The 15,975-nt window shown below is 37.5% G+C and overlaps 1 protein-coding gene across 4 annotated transcripts in view; it reads right to left on the bottom strand.

The window, feature by feature from the left end:
• LOC142385550 (anoctamin-4-like) overlaps positions 1-15,975 on the bottom strand; it is a 79,871-nt gene that overhangs the window by 21,997 nt on the left and 41,899 nt on the right. For all 4 annotated transcript variants that reach the window (XR_012770211.1, XM_075472177.1, XM_075472178.1 and 1 more), the window contains 11 exons: positions 9,283-9,483; positions 7,022-7,170; positions 6,660-6,809; positions 5,392-5,492; positions 4,233-4,277; positions 4,022-4,153; positions 3,350-3,456; positions 2,803-2,858; positions 2,509-2,630; positions 813-947; positions 22-118 (listed from right to left, as the gene is read on the bottom strand). Coding sequence is in view for 3 of the 4 variants with exons in the window: in XM_075472177.1 (XP_075328292.1) it covers positions 22-118; positions 813-947; positions 2,509-2,630; positions 2,803-2,858; positions 3,350-3,456; positions 4,022-4,153; positions 4,233-4,277; positions 5,392-5,492; positions 6,660-6,809; positions 7,022-7,170; positions 9,283-9,483 (1,295 nt within the window). In the remaining variant the exon portion in view is untranslated. The remainder of the gene's footprint in view (positions 1-21; positions 119-812; positions 948-2,508; positions 2,631-2,802; positions 2,859-3,349; positions 3,457-4,021; positions 4,154-4,232; positions 4,278-5,391; positions 5,493-6,659; positions 6,810-7,021; positions 7,171-9,282; positions 9,484-15,975) is intronic.

Raw genomic sequence — 15,975 nt, 5'->3', positions numbered from 1 at the left:
GACCCCTCGCTGTTGCGTTACCTTGGCATAGATGCAGCTCTCTGACAGTCTCAGGTAGGGGCAATACTGGTCACAGATGGGACACATGATGATATCAGTGGCCTGGCAGATTTCTTTGCTGATGGAAAAACAAACAAAAAAATGTACCTATGACTTTCTGGTTAAGCGGTCACAGGAAGACCCAGAGTGCCATTAAGCAACATGGTACAGCCCAGACAAGTGCAACTTTGAAAAACACACTCTTATAATTACGATGTTCATTTGCTTATACATGTTTCCATATTCTTGTATAGGTTTGTTTTTGTTTAACAAAATCTACTTCTATTAGTTACAAAGGGCAATTACACACTCTGTTGCCTCATCTGCAAGACTAAATTAGAAAATTAAAAATGACATGATTTTTGCACTACACTAAATATCTGATCTGCACTTACTGAACATCCCTGCTGCATAAACATCATTTTAGTAATGATAAGGCTGAGTCTTCCATTAAAATGTAGAATTCAGCTATGCCCTCTATGAATATGGAGGACTGAAACTGCATCACGAGAAATAGATACACAAAAATAATAGACATAAATACAGTACATCTTACAGATAAAAAAAAAGTTTGAAATTGAAGGAGAGATACATACATTAATACATACATTAGATACATACAATAGATACATACATTAATTATTGCATAAGTCAGTTTTTCCTTCATTCTAGTAACATTTATTGGCATATCACTTTATCTATTAAGTCCTTGATATATTGTTGGGTTTATTTCATCCATATATGAACACATATATTTAAGGGGTTGTGTTTACCTGACCTGGCAGTGCTCCAGTGTGAAAACACCATACAGGAATACAAGAAGACCAACCAGTGCTGCGGGAAACAGCATCCCTGTGTACCAGCCGAGCCAGGCAAAGTACAGACCAATCTTCTCTCCAAAATACTTCCTGAAACCCCACCAGAGGACAAGAGGAATGAGCTGGTGTTATTTATTTATTTTTTCTTATTTATTCATCTATCTCATTAATTATCTTTTTTTTTTACTTTGGCCTTGAATTCAAAGAAAAATCTATATTTATTTGTTTTTTTGACAGTTAGGTTTTGATACATTAAAAGCGTTTTATATTAGTCAGGGAGTTTGGTTATCATGAGCAAATAAACCCAAGATAGGGATGGGGGGTATTAAAGAAAAATTGCAGGCTTGCATGTGTACATATCAAAGTATCCTTGGGAAAAATGCTAATCCCCATATTGCCCCTCAGTGTACTCTAATCCTAAATCACTTTGGATTAAAGCGTCTGCTCAATAAATGTAATGTAAAACTAAAACCCTGATAAAAATAGGAGCATTGCTATTCAATCAGTTTCAAAAGGGATTTCAATTTTCATAAGGTGCAGGGAATGTTAGATATTAAGTAACAGCTTAATGAAATGACTTAAGTGCATAATTCTGTCTGATATATAGTCTAAGACTCCAAATGTCAGCAATGGGAAACACTCATTTTAGACATTTTTCCATCAAGTTTTATGAAATGTGTTCATGGAATTACCAAGACAGAACCACACTAATAATACAGAGAGAGAAGCAAATAGTTTGGTCTGCCTGTCATTTTTGTGAAAGATATGTTAGTACATGTATGATATACAGCTTCTTCCCGTTTTAATACAAATGTTGACTAAAAACAGCTGCAGAATTTTAACCCTGTGTGTGTTCAAAACAAAATGATGTGCTTGACTATGAAACTAGAAGTTTGTTAACCTGTTAGCTAACTTAATTTATCCAACTTCCTGGCACACAGTGTGGTCCCTCTCTGAAATTACCCGCAGAAGTTATAGTTTTTTTTTTATGTACTCTAGGCAAATTCCAGAGATAAAGACAAGAAAAAAGACTTTTGCACACCAGAAATTAAATAAAAATTAAATTGTTAAACAAAAGGAAGGGTATTTACTTATTTATAAGCATTTATTAGCAATAGGAAATGCTAATTTCAACAATTTTCCTGTTGAGCTTTATGGAATACCAATCAGAAATTATGGGAATACCCGTAGGAAGTTTACAATCATGATTTAAGATCATGGATGTCAATGACATGTGCCGATTTTGTAACGGTAATTTGAAAGTTGGAGGGAGAATAACAAACTCCAAACTTTTCCGTCGCCATGTTTATTTCCGCTGCGGTTGAACTACAATTACATGGACTACAATGGACTCCGCGCGTGAGTTCTGCGTCACCACTCTCAACTGTTTGCTGGCAAAATACTGAGCGAACCGAGGTAGGGGGTTTGGGCCAGACTATGTGCGGAGCCAAAATCTTTGGGCGGATGTACGTAGGATGACGTCGGCAGGCTATCAAAATAAGGCCTTATAGAAAAATATGATAAGTCATTCTATAACAATGAAAATTCGAAATACAGGCCAGTCCCTAATAAAGGCATGCTGGTGTGCTAAGCAGTTAAAGTAAATGCAGGCCTTATTTTGAGGAAAATGAAATTGTTTGCATGCAGTTACCTGATGAGGTCCAGTGGCTGGTACTTGTACCAAACTCCCCACCAGGCCCAACACTCGTACAGCAGGTGCCGATGGTTTTCTGCTCCATGTGTTCTGATGGGGTTTTTGCTGTGGTAGCTGCCCTGTTGAAGTGTGCACACATAGATACACAGAAACCTATCTGCACAATGTTTGCAAGTACAAACTGTTACATCGGTACACGGAAACTCTAGTGATCACATACTGTGCAGAGAAAAAAACGGTAGTGGAAGTGAGTGAGTTAAGGACTTTGAAGAGATCAGATCATTAAATTACCTCATGAAGAGGGAAAGCTGCCTCGTACGAATTATTGGTCAACAGACGATTAAGCCCTGCCGTCAAAAAAGAAAAAGGAAAAGAAGAGCAACGGATGTTATTAGTCAAGCAGTGAGCATGATGACAGCATGTTTATTTTAAGAGAATAACTACCGGAAAATGGTCATGGAATAAACATTCATTATAAAAAATGCACTGCCACCATTTCCACAGGAGTGAATCTTGCCCTTTCTGTAAAATATGCTACAGATTGGAGATACAAAAAAATAAAGATACTCCAGTATTTTAGAAGGTTACTTTGTCACTTTTATAGGTGACTGTACTGTTATCTTGTCACAAAAATTAGCAGCAGATACGGTATATTGTAGGAATGAACAAAGTTGTATTAATTCTGCAGCAGTAAACATTTCTCTCCTTTTGCTTTTATCTTTTGATTAGTTTCTGCACATACTAAATGTCACATACTCTATATTTTAGATTCCGTCCACAGTAACTATCCATTTTGTACTATCTCTGACATTTTTTACAATATACAGGGAAAACTCACCAATCTTATTTTTCCCCTCTTCATATTTGACCCGTTGAAGGATGTGGTGCACTATGCGACTTCTGGTGGCATTGTTGAAAAATGTGTCCTTGTTGTGGATGATGAAACTGTAAAGAAAGAAGTTGCAGAAAGAAATCTGTTTGTTGTGAATAAAATATCTTTTGTGTAAGTGCAGTCATGTGAAAAAGAAAGTGTACCCCTTTCTCACTTCTAAAGTTTTATGCATCGGGATGTCATTTTTAAAATTTAGGGTAATACAACGATAAATGAGCAACTCAACAGGTTACAACATGTCATTATCGATTTATTATCTAATTATTTATATTTTTGTTGTTTTCATTTATTTAGGTTTTTGACACATGGAGCATTTTGGCATCTTTGTTGAATAAATAAAGTCACTGTGTAATGTGTTATGTGTTGTTGTCCATTGGAGGTTGTATTTAAAATAATTTAAAAGACCTGCTCAGGACCAGGCGATTTTTTTTTATTACGTCTCATTAAATCTTAGAACAGAAAGTGGGTGCACTTTCTTTTTCACAAGTGCATGTGCGTAGGTCTAAATGAGAGAGGCAGCACAAAGTATTTTTAGGGGCAAGAGTTAAAAGAATGGAAAATAGTGAATGTCAGTGTTGGGTATCTAATGTGTAGTTGAAAAGAAAAAAAAACCCTTACTGGTGGATCCTCGAACGACTGAAGGGGGCTGTAAAGCTTTCATTCTCCTCCAAGTCAGGCAGAGTGTCATTATCAAACTTCATGGGTTTGCGTGGAAGCCACCCACGGAATTTGTTGATGCGCTTCTCCATCCTGTAAATAAAGTTGCTGTTATAGCTACAAGTGTATTGCTGTGTTAATCTGAACATTGCTTCTTAGATAAATCACTCACCTGCTTAAAAACTTGTGCCGTCTGTGCATGTAAAAGATCTTTCTCCTATGGACAGTTGACAATAAGAAACAGAATGGCACAGCGACAGTGTTACAGCTACTTGCTGTAACTGCTCCTATATAAAAGATGGATATGATCAAAGTGAGATAAACTACTGGTTTGTGTACTAGCGTTTTAATACTTGATGGCATTTTGCTGTCGCTATCTTAACTTTTATATCATCAGAGATTACCATATTTGGACAAGAGGGGGAGCTGAACAGTGATACTTGAAACCTGATTGGACAAAAATAAGCATATTTGAGGCAGAATACTTAAAAATTAACCCCCAGCACTATTGTCAGCAGTAGTGAATCTTTATTTTCACTATAATAACCCATGGAAAAATTAACTTATTTAGTATTTTATTTGAGAAGATTATTCTGAAAATGGAGAATGTGAAGTTGGAGTCACGCTGCATTCATATTGTGTAATTGGGTTTGTTTACCCACCATGTTGTAAGAATCCTGCTAACACCCACACTGTCTTTTGTATACTCAGCCCCAGTATGCTAATCTTAAGTATGATATAATGTATGATGTGATGTAGTAGAACTACCATCTTTAATCATTTCTCAGTCCATTTTTTGCTAAACATAAAGTGCCAAACATATCTGCCAACAGTAGGTAAAAAAAAACAAAATCAACAATCTTTGTTCATATATAGCCAATTATAACATCCACTGACTACTACGCCTCTAAACAAGTACATGGCTGAATGTATTTTAACGTGCTATAGTTTATTTACTTTATTCACGGGCCAAAAAAGGGGGTTGGATTTGAAAGGGAAGTAGATTTTGGCACAACACTGCTGTGGTTGTGCAGTGTGAAGGAATCTGAGTGGACGTAGTGCACTAAGGTGAGTAATCCAGTCCAAAATATGGATTTTTTTTTTTTTTTAAATCTTGTTTGCAGTGAGATTCAATTTCTCTCTATAAACTCCGTTTCCTTTCTCTTTCCCACCTCCCTATAACCCCTTCTTGACTAGATTTGACCATTTCGACTAACTTTTTAGACAAACTACATCAAAGATAGTCTGCTAACAATAGTGGCAGGATAGCGTTCGTAATAAGGTGGTGCCTTTTTTTGTTTTTTTTTAAGTATGAAGAAACCTAATCTTACCTAAAAGGCATGCGAATGTTCATGAGCTCTGCGTAGCGACAGAGAACATCCCAAGGTGCGTGAAGTTTCAGGAAGATTACGTCACTGTTGGTTAAAGAGGCCTATATGGAAGCCAAAGACACACACAGCAATATAATTTCAGCAAATAACAACCAGGGCTACAAAATACTTCCATGCTGACTGTTTAGAATCAGTATGTTGCCACTTTTCCTCACCTGACTGTACTGTCTGACATTGTGGGTGTCTGTGTTAAGAAAGATGGGAGGAGACCTTTAAAAGACTCCATACAAGAAATGCATAACTGGGCTGAAGGTTGGAGATCCATCGCCTTCCCCTGAATGCTCTAAATCATGATGACCTTGACGCTACAGCTTTAAAAATAATGCTGAAGTTAACACAGATCAGAGATCAACACTTTCAATTCTTTCAAATTGCACTTGTACTATACAAGGAGCGGCAGAGGAGAAAATTGCTGTCAGCTCATTTGGTTTTCCTGGAGGTGTTGATAGTTTATCAGTGAACACTCAGCTCTGAGAATTTAAAAATTCTGCTATCTGGCCAGTGAGATTACATGGATTTTAAGTCTGAGTTAAAGAATCTCTAGAAATGAAGAAGCTGTATGAGCTGCATGTTTGTCACAGTAATGAAAGCATAGCTTATTCTGTCAGTACTAGAACCAATTAAAACCTCATTTATTTGCATTTTTCTTTTATTTTTCTAGCATTTTGACGAGTTTTGTTTAAGCAACTTTGCCATACAGTAAGAACCCCTACCTTTTATCTTGACCCCCATGCTTATAACTTCAACCCTGCAGTGGTGCTGACGCGAGTGGTGCAAGACAATTCATTCCTGGCAGCAGGGTTAAAAGTGTACTATTAAGTGGTTACATCTTTTCTTACTGCTCTAATCTGGGAGCTGGATTTCTGGTGCCCAGAAAAAATAACTACTTTCAAAGCTGCTTCAATCCGTTTTTCTATATTAACAAGTCCTTCATCTGATTGTGCTGTTCTGTTTGCCAATACAATGGTTTTTAGTCTCTTTTAGCCCCTTGTTTTGGTTGTACAGTCAGCAAACAAGCCGTTTCAGCCTGGCTGTATTTAACGTACATCAGCCTGTCTGTATACAATGTTGTTGTCAGCCAAAGCAGGCACCTGTTTTCAACAAAGAACTTTGACAAACCTCTCTGTTTCAAAGTAATAAGATTTTGCTTTCGTGAGAAAAACGCTTTCCGAAGAACCCTTGCCATAAAGTCTAGAAATTTTCTTTACCTCCTTTTCCATGTGTAAGCCCTCAGCACGGATGTTCCGCTCAAATACCTCCCTCTTCTCTGACTGTGAGCTGGATTTCCTATAAACCAGGATGTAGTCTATTCGTCTCTTTCCATCACTGAAGCAAAGCCCACTGGACTTACCCCTCCCCTGAGGACAGATAGTCACAAAGACAGACAGAAAAATATTGTAACTAATAGCTGAGACTTATAATTTGTTTAACGTTAGTTTTCATTGGTGATAATGGGCTGATTAATCAGTGGATGTTATCCCAAACATCACTTTTTAATCACGTAACTGTAAAAAGAATTTTTGTGTGAAATATGCATACATCTTTAGCAGGGACTAGTTGCACCACTCACCTCTTGGTTGCCTAAACTGGACTTTGTGTTGTCATCAAGGATGCTGCTGTGGGTTGCAGGGTTTTGCAGAGTGGATTCATCCTCTCTGGATGGGCTGCTGATGCCCTCTGACCTTTCTCTCTTCAGCAGCACATTAACATCCTTGACAGCTAGAAACACGATGGACAGAATAGAAAAACTGATAGAATAATCTTGTGTAAAATTACAACAGAATACAAATGTGGCAAGAAACACGGAATAACAGTGTTTCTGGAGTAGGGCTGCTAACCATTTGGTATTTAACTAAGCACCAACCAGCGTGTACAATGCTGACTCTCATATTACGTATTTAAATCACTGCCTCACAGTTGTATTGTCTCATCCAACTATTCAAGTTGAAATATATGTCCAGCTCTCCATCAGCATATTTAAAGTTAGGTTGCTGAACAATGGCCAAAGTGTTTTTGCAGAACAAATATGCAACAGCAAGGCTGACCTTTGGTCTTTTGGATATGAAATATTTCCGCTACATAATTTCATTCTATCAGAAATCAAAGTAATATTTAGTCACAAATGGCTTATGAATTATTTATTTATGGCTAAATATGTGATTTGTAGGGTAATTATGATTTTTAACTTTAACTAGGACAGGGTACCAAACTGTACTTTTGAGGGTACTGACAAAATGACAAACAAAATACTATTGATTACAAATTCACATTAAAGCAATCTATAGCGAAATGTTGAAGCTTGTTTATGTCTAACCTAATCAATGCTATACTGAAAGCAATAGCAGGGTGGTTACGTTATCTAAACTTGATGCAGACAGAATTAAGTGGTGTATTTTTCATGTGGGGCTGCACAGTGGTGTGGTGGTTAGCACCGTCGCCTCACAGAAAGAGGGTTTCTGGTTCAAATCCCAGCTGGGGCTTTTCTGTGGGGAGTTTGCATGTTTGCTCCGTGTATGCGTGGGATTCTCTCCGGGTATTCACACTTCCACCAACCAAAACAAACAAGTATGTCAGGTTAATTGGTGACTCTAAATTGACGCTAGGAGAGAGCTTGAGCATGGATGGTTGTTTGCCTCGTTTGTCTCTATATGGCCTTGTGATGGACAGGCGATCTATCCATGGTGTACCCAGCCTCTCGCCAAATGACAGCTGGGATAGGCTCCAGCCCCCCCACGACCCTGTGTTGGATTCAGTGGATATAGAAAATGGATGGATTTTTATTGTGAAATGTAAGGCAGAACAGCGGAACATGTTGAACTGAAGGAGACAGCTGTATTAACAAAACTTTTCTACACTATATTTGATAACCTCAAAAACTCTAACATAGTTTTTGTTGAAAATTACTAGGCTTCTCTCACTGTCTTACTTTATTGATGTTGGCTTAGAATATTCACTTAGGCTGGTGAGCCAACACTCAGCCGGTGCCTGCTTGGTCATGAGATGGTTGGTGCTAAGTTGAGTTAGGGTGTTCCTACAATATCATATTCATAAGATTAAAGATGAATAAAGTATTTTTCTATTCTTCTATTCTATTCTAAGAATGGGACAGACAAATATGGATGGCAAGAGAGGGATAATCTAAAGCAGTCAAGTTACGATTATAAACCCAAAGTGAGAAAACTAAATAAATAGAATTGAATAAAGAAAATTCCTTTTTGGGAATATTAAAAATACATAATACATAAAGTATTATTCAATTCACGTCAGTTCAAAGCAATTCGCAAAAAGTGAATATTACGAATTCTAGGGAAACCTCTCATGCCAAACGGTCGTCTTGTATTCCTTTTACTTTGCTAAATACAACATCGGTCTGTTTGAATAACTTTGTGCTGTCTCATCTCACAAACTTAGCTCCTTGTTTATAGTTAGGGTTATCTATTGTGGCTATGCTAGTTGCTTAAGTATAGCAGTCTAGTTTGTGATTTTAACATGTTTTATTATGTTATGTATTTCAGCTGCAAAGCAAGTCTGCAACCACTTCTAAAAGAACAATGTTATTAAAAGATGAATAGGTTTATATCTTCAGATGGATACTTTCTAACTACATTATATGGAAGTATCAATTTTAAACACAACATTGCTGTCACAGCTTACCTTTGTGTCATGCCATGCACTGCTCAAGGATTTCAGTGCACTATTGGTCACACACTGCCCAGTTGTGCACACTAGAAACTGCCTGTTACTGTTGAAAGGCTGACTGTTCTTGATATGGGCCCATGACTGAGTTTGACCAAACTGAGGTATTAGAGCTCTGTTGATGGTGCATCTCACCCTGTGGAGGCACATTGTCTTGAATGTTAGCATCCAGGGCTTTAGCAAGGAATTCCTCCATGATGTCTTCCCTCCCACAGTATGGGAAAGCGAGAGGTCTGTCCGCTGCCTGGTAGCCAGATGCTGAAGGCTGCAGCAGGACTCTGTGCTGGTGGGGGCTCTGTTGCTGGGGCTCAGATCCATGTAGGGATAAACTCACATCTACAGAACACAGAGAACTTGATTACAAGTTATTTCTTCATATATTGCCGGATAAGTTATCATTTGGTACAGCTTGCTGTCCTATGACAAAATATAAATTGCATTCACATTACAAGCACAATGACAGGTCTTGTAGTAGATATGTCAGCACATGGCAAAGTACTGACCGCGTAATGGATTACAACTAAGTTATTAAATATTTGGAAATGATGGTCCAAGAGACAAGAAAAAGCAGCATATACTTTAGCGCAGGCGTAGCAAGTTTTCACCATATGAGCTCAGAGGGATTCATAGCTAATTAAAAAAATAAAAATAGTCATGAAGTCTTTATTAGTCTATGATATAAAATGTATATCTACAAATGGTAAACATGCCAACAGTTGGCATGGAGCAACGTTTACATTGATTCAGAGTTTGGTTTGGAAGCAAGTGTTAGAAGTCTTTCTCTTAGCAGCTCAATGCTCCACATTATTCACAAGCTTTTTACTAAATTTGCTGACAGTTAAGAGTAGTGCAAGTAGATACTGGGTTTACAGTATACTACCAAGTAGTATAGTAGGTTTTTATTGGGTTTATTGGCCCAATGTTGGTATTCAAATATTGATTTATGCCCAACTTTCTTTTGGAATTGTTATTTAATTGGTTGTGGTTGATTTCTGCACCATTCTGCCAGATCAGAGTAGAAAAAAAAAACAGCCATTGCTTATTTTATGTAGTGTACTTTTTGAGTCACTATATTGATAATAAATATGTTTCAATATTCCAATTAATTAAGAATTAGATTTTTCTTTTTAACTTCCAGTGGACAGATAAGTTAAATATCATAAAGCTCCTACTCCTACTTCTTTTGAGTATAGAAATACTATTTAGAAGGTTGAATTATGTTCATACAAAAGACAAGTGAGAGTGAGACAAGTGAGAATACAATAGGGCATCCAACTTGTTTCAACTTCACATTCTCTATTAATGAGCATATTTTGCCACAACGTAAACACTGACACTGCAAAAGGTACAGCAAACCCACTCATTAATCTTCTTAGTAACAATCCCAGAGATCCCCGCATACATATGCTCATGCTATAAACATCCAGGCATGTTTTCACACAAGATTTATAAAGATTACTGCATTCGGTAACCTACTTGGGCCACTTATGTCATCAAATGACAAGGTTTTAAGTGCGATTTGTCTCTGCTGAAACTATGCTATTTTTTTTTATTTTTACAAAGGATGACACCTGAGATCAAATATCATATAAAGTTAGTTAAATATACAGATAAAAAGAATTTTGTAAAGGAGAAAATGGATGGTATAAAGATGTGAGAGGTGGTTGGAAAGCTCAGGTGCAACAATCTAAAGGCAGTGGAGGGAGACGCAGCTGTAGCAGTACAACATATTATTCAAGGGGAAAAATAGACAGAAATTGTTACAGGTTAAGAGTGCATGACGAGTTTGGTAATTAGTATGAAATGCCACATTGGCAGTTTAGTGCCTAGTCACAGAATTTTCTATGTTAAACAAAATCCTAAAGAATCTAAAGCCTGATATTAATGTGTGTTACATGCCAGGTATGTATGTGTGTTTGTGTTGTGTCTGTGTCTCTCTCCCCTTTGTGTGTCTTTTAGGTGCTTGCAGCAGAAATGCTGCTCACCTGTGCAAGCAGGCTCGGCTGCTCTTTGGCTCTCTACCTCCCCAGCTGGCCTATGGTGACAAGGGAGAGGCCTTAAAATGGAGGACATCCCAGACCTTTTCTCCCTTTTTGGTTTTTGCTTGTGCTATTGCTGTCCTCGTCTGGCTAAGTGGTGTCTCTGACTTGTAATTTGGATTGTATGTGTTGGGAGGTTTTGGGTCTAGGTAAGTTGGGGTACCCTTTACATTTTTGCATACACGTAGGTGAAAATTGTTACCTCACTAGGTTAATTGGTTGTGCCACTCCTGTACTGTTTTGAGATGTTCTTTTCCTAGAGAAGCCAGTTAGGCATTTTGTTTGCACTTTATTGTCTTCAGAGGTAGTTTAGGTAGGCCTCCTTTTGTTATATTAATTTCATTTGTTTTGGCACAATCTCTTTATCCCGTCCTCCCCCACTTCAGTTTTTGTTTTAATAAACCACGTTGTTCACTTTCACTGAGACTTACTTGATTTTATGGTTGTCGTGTTATTGTCTGCTGACTGGGTCACCAAATGGATGTAACATAATAAAACACCTCTTCAGGCTTTTGTAGCCTTTAAGTCACAAATAATTCAAACCCTGGTGAGAATGATGGGGAGCCTGAAATGGATCATGATGAATCTCACTGCTGACATGACAGGTAAGATACCAGTGTAATAAAAATATATGTGAAAATAAGTCGTTGCAGTTTAGTAGAAAACAAACACACAAGGTGCATTTTAACCAGAAATCTATGTTCAGAGACTTCTGATGTTTAGACATAAAAAAAAAAGGCAACAAAGGTCCTATCAGAATAAGATAGACCAATCGGTTTTATTCTTACATTTCAAATAAATAAATAATTGTGCTGCACTGCAGCTTCAATGTTTTCTATATAAATGATGAATTGAAGTTGTTAAATCAGCAGTTCCAAAACTAACTCAGTGATGGAAGCTTCTCAGCACTGAAGTTTGTGATGAACAAGATTCTGAAGGCTGCAGCAGGATTCTGTGCAGCAGGACATGTTTTGTTTATGTATTTATGTAAACTGTAAACAACCTTTGCCAATGGTCCCCTGGCTTAGAGGCCTTCGTGTTAACATGTGGCCTACTGAAAAGGAAGGACTGACAGTAAGACAGTTATAAACAAAGCTGCAAAGTAATAAAGAAAGCAGGGGTAGCATAGTAACATCATTTTATTAATAAAAGCTCCAGGATAGAAAGAAATGTTGAACAGCAATTTTCTTTTTCCAAACTACTCCACATCAGTATTAATTGTGCTGGTCTTTGATATCAATATCGCAGGCTGAAAACCAGTCCCACTCCGATCCTGTCATATGACTCTGACATCACCCCAGGGTCTGAGAGCAGAGAGCACTGCTCATTATTTTCTGATTTTAAAACCTAGTTTTATTTACTTGGGGATTGTGTTTATCATTTATGTTTGACTGACTGGTTAATAATTAAATTAAATTGATGGGAAAAAAGATACAAAAAATGATTGGAGCTGCTGCAACTAATGCATTTAATAATGACATATTTGTCTTTGATGTAATAAACTCAGAAAGTAGATTTACTTCTGCTTTGCTCTGACTTTAACTCAAAATACATCATTCATTATCTGTGCTATGATTGATTTAGCTTGTAGAATCTACAAAGACATATTTAGAAATGTTTACAGAAACTGAATTACCAATATTACTAGATTACCAATATCAAACTTTTCCTTTAGTTGCTTATATTCTAAAAAAGCTCATAAAGAGGAATAAGAAGAGAAAGAAGATCGATAATGTGAGAAAGAACAATGCGTGAATGAAAAAGACAAATGAGAAAAAGGTATTAGTCATAGCCTAACAATAAAGTTTAATGAACCTAGTCTTAATTAGCCTCAATTTTTTACCTTCACTCTTCTGGAGAGAGGATGGACTTTAATGGAGGGGGGTGGCTGTCTTGAAATTTTCATTAGTGATGCTAAAGGTGACTCAGCAAAATTTTTCTGCTGAGTCATAGCAACGCAGACCGACAGAGGCTGGGGAAGCATCTTTGAATCATCCGTTGATGCTTCAGAACATTGGAGCCCACGGGTGCAGCTAAGAGAAAGGCAATAAATGTCGAACATGTCAAAAGCGTGCTCGTATTCTCTTCCTTTGGGAATTTACTATCCCATGTTTGAGTGATAGTATATTTTTCACCCTGCTGGGGTCAGGTTATCCTACAGCCATCAGAGGGTGCACAAAGAACAAAGTTTGAATTATCTAAATCAAATAAATAGAACAAAATAAAACAAAAATAGACTGCATTGTATCCTTTTTTTGAGAGACATTTTATTTTCTCTAAATACATTTATGTAAATACCTTTACTTACTTTTACTTTTTATTTCTCTGAACAAGAAGTCTACATAAAATGCTTGGACTGGATCTGGTTGAAAACCTAAAACATTAGCATCGAGTTCTTCGCCATTAGTGTTGCTTCATGTCGCAGCGTACTCTGATCTAATGCCTCTGTTTCTCAGTATAGTCGATTAGTGAGTATATACTTATGTTCAAACATGTACAAAATCCTGTTAGCAAGGCTAGCTTGAGCACTAATTTCACGAGGTGCCATGTAAAGATAAGGGAGAAAGGGCAGATAGTCTGATGTTAAACCAAGGAAATGGCAGCACACTGACGTCACAAGCCAAAACCCGGATTCCCAAACACGAACGATATAGTCAATCAGTAAAATTTTTAATTTTTATCACATTTTCTTTTACATTTGATGCCATTTTTTCAGTTGTGACCATGCTTTTCTTTGTGATTAGTCGAGTGTCACAAATGGACTGGATAAGCTTAATCAATATATTATTTTGTTATTTTTGCAGACTATAATGAACATGGAGAGCAGTTGTTAATTTCACCTTCACTATTCAAGACAGCCACCGACCCCGTTTCTTCCATATTCACAGCACTCCAACCCTCATCTCATTAGTGGCAGAGAGAATTGCTTACTATAAATATTAGCTCTCAGAAGACTGAAACGCCACATATTAGCCTATATCATGCTGTGTCAAGACTTTAGCCAGTCAAACAATGTAGCCATCAAACTTTAAAAGCCCTATGGTATGTCTGTAATAGGAGCCAGAGCTGTGGTCATGTGGGAGAGCGGAGGCAGTTCGCACAAAGAGAAATAGACATTGTCTTCAGATTTCAATTACACTACCTAGTGTTCCATTAGGTCTTTGCCTTTTCCTCTTTCCTTTTTAGTATAAAAAATATTCAGACAAAATCAAAATAATATCTATTTACTTGACATCCAGGAAATATAAGACTTACAATTTTTTATTTCTCAGAGGAAGACTCTTTGTATCCAGTTTCAAAATACATATCCTGCCATTATCCTCCAGAATCCCAGGAAGCCCTTTAAATTGTCATTTTAAGTTTTTAACTATCTTGTGTATGATCACTTAAAATACCGATCATAAAATTGTGTTTTGGGCCTGTCTAATGTCTGATTTTTAAATTTTCTTTTATAGTGTAACATTTTGTACTGACTTACTAATAATTATCTTGATACGGTAACCATACTCAATAGCCATTTTCACTAATTAAATATGTAGGAGGTGGATGGGGGCAATATTGATTGGTCTGAGAGCAGAGCTTCAGCTACAGTTCAAACACTTCTTTCTTATTTTGCTCAGACACTCAGTTAAAAGCAACTCTGTTCTGCAGCTAAGTATTGTCGATAAAATCATGGCGGGAGAAAGTTCGGACAGCAGTGTTATTTATCTATTTGATAGCGTGACCTGTCGGGAATCTTCTGAACTTCTGGTCATATGTCACATTAACACACCACTACAGTGCGTAACTGTTCGTTAATGTAACTGCAGCGGTTCACACTTGTGTTGTGTTGAAAGTGATACAGTGGGGAAAATAAGTATTTGATACACCGCCAATTTTGCAAGTTTTTTTCATTTACAAAGAATGGAGAGGTCTGTAATTTTCATCGTAGGTAAACTGTTTGTACATGAAATGTGCTATACAAATAAATTTGATTTGATTTGATTTGAGAGAGACACAATCTAAAAAAAATCCAGAAAAATCACATTGAATTATTATAAAATGATTAATTTGCATTTTATTGCAGAAAATAAGTATTTGATACAATAGAAAAATAGAACTTAATATTTGGTACAGAACCTTTGTTTCACAATTACAGAGGTAAGACGTTTCCTGTAGGTCTTGACCAGGTTTGCACACACTGCAGCAGGGATTTTGGCCCACTCTTCCATACAGATCTTCTCCAGATCTTTCAGGTTTTGTGGGCTGTCGCTTGGCAACACAGAGTTTCAACTCCCTCCAAAGATTTTCTATTGGGTTCAGGTCTGGAGACTGGCTAGGCCACTCCAGGACCTTGAAAGGCTTTTTAACGGAGCCACTCCTTAGTTGCCCTGGCTGTGTGTTTCGGGTCATTGTCCTGCTGGAAGACCCAGCCAGGACCCATCTTCAATGCTCTTGCTGAAGGAAGCAGGTTGTTTCCCAAAATCTCGCAAAACATGGCCCCATCCATCCTCCCCTCAAGACGGTGCAGTCGTCCTGTCCCCTTTGCTGAAAAGCACCCCCATGCTTCACGGTTGGGATGGTTTTCTTGGGATTGTACTCATCCTTATTCCTCCAAACACGGCGAGTGGAGTTTATACCGAAAAGTTCTGTTTTGGTCTCATCTGACCACATGACCTTCTCCCATGCCTCCTGTGGATCATCCAGATGGTCATAGGCGAACTTGAGACGGGCCTGGACATGTGCTGGCTTGAGCAAGGGGACCTTGAGTGCCCTGCAAGATTTTAATTTATGACGGCGTAGTGTGTTA

This window comes from Odontesthes bonariensis, chromosome 8 (assembly GCF_027942865.1).
Source record: "Odontesthes bonariensis isolate fOdoBon6 chromosome 8, fOdoBon6.hap1, whole genome shotgun sequence".
NCBI classification, from domain to species: Eukaryota; Metazoa; Chordata; class Actinopteri; order Atheriniformes; family Atherinopsidae; genus Odontesthes; species Odontesthes bonariensis.
The sequence above is the reverse complement of the archived record's forward strand: the minus strand, read 5'-3'. Positions and strand labels throughout refer to the sequence as shown.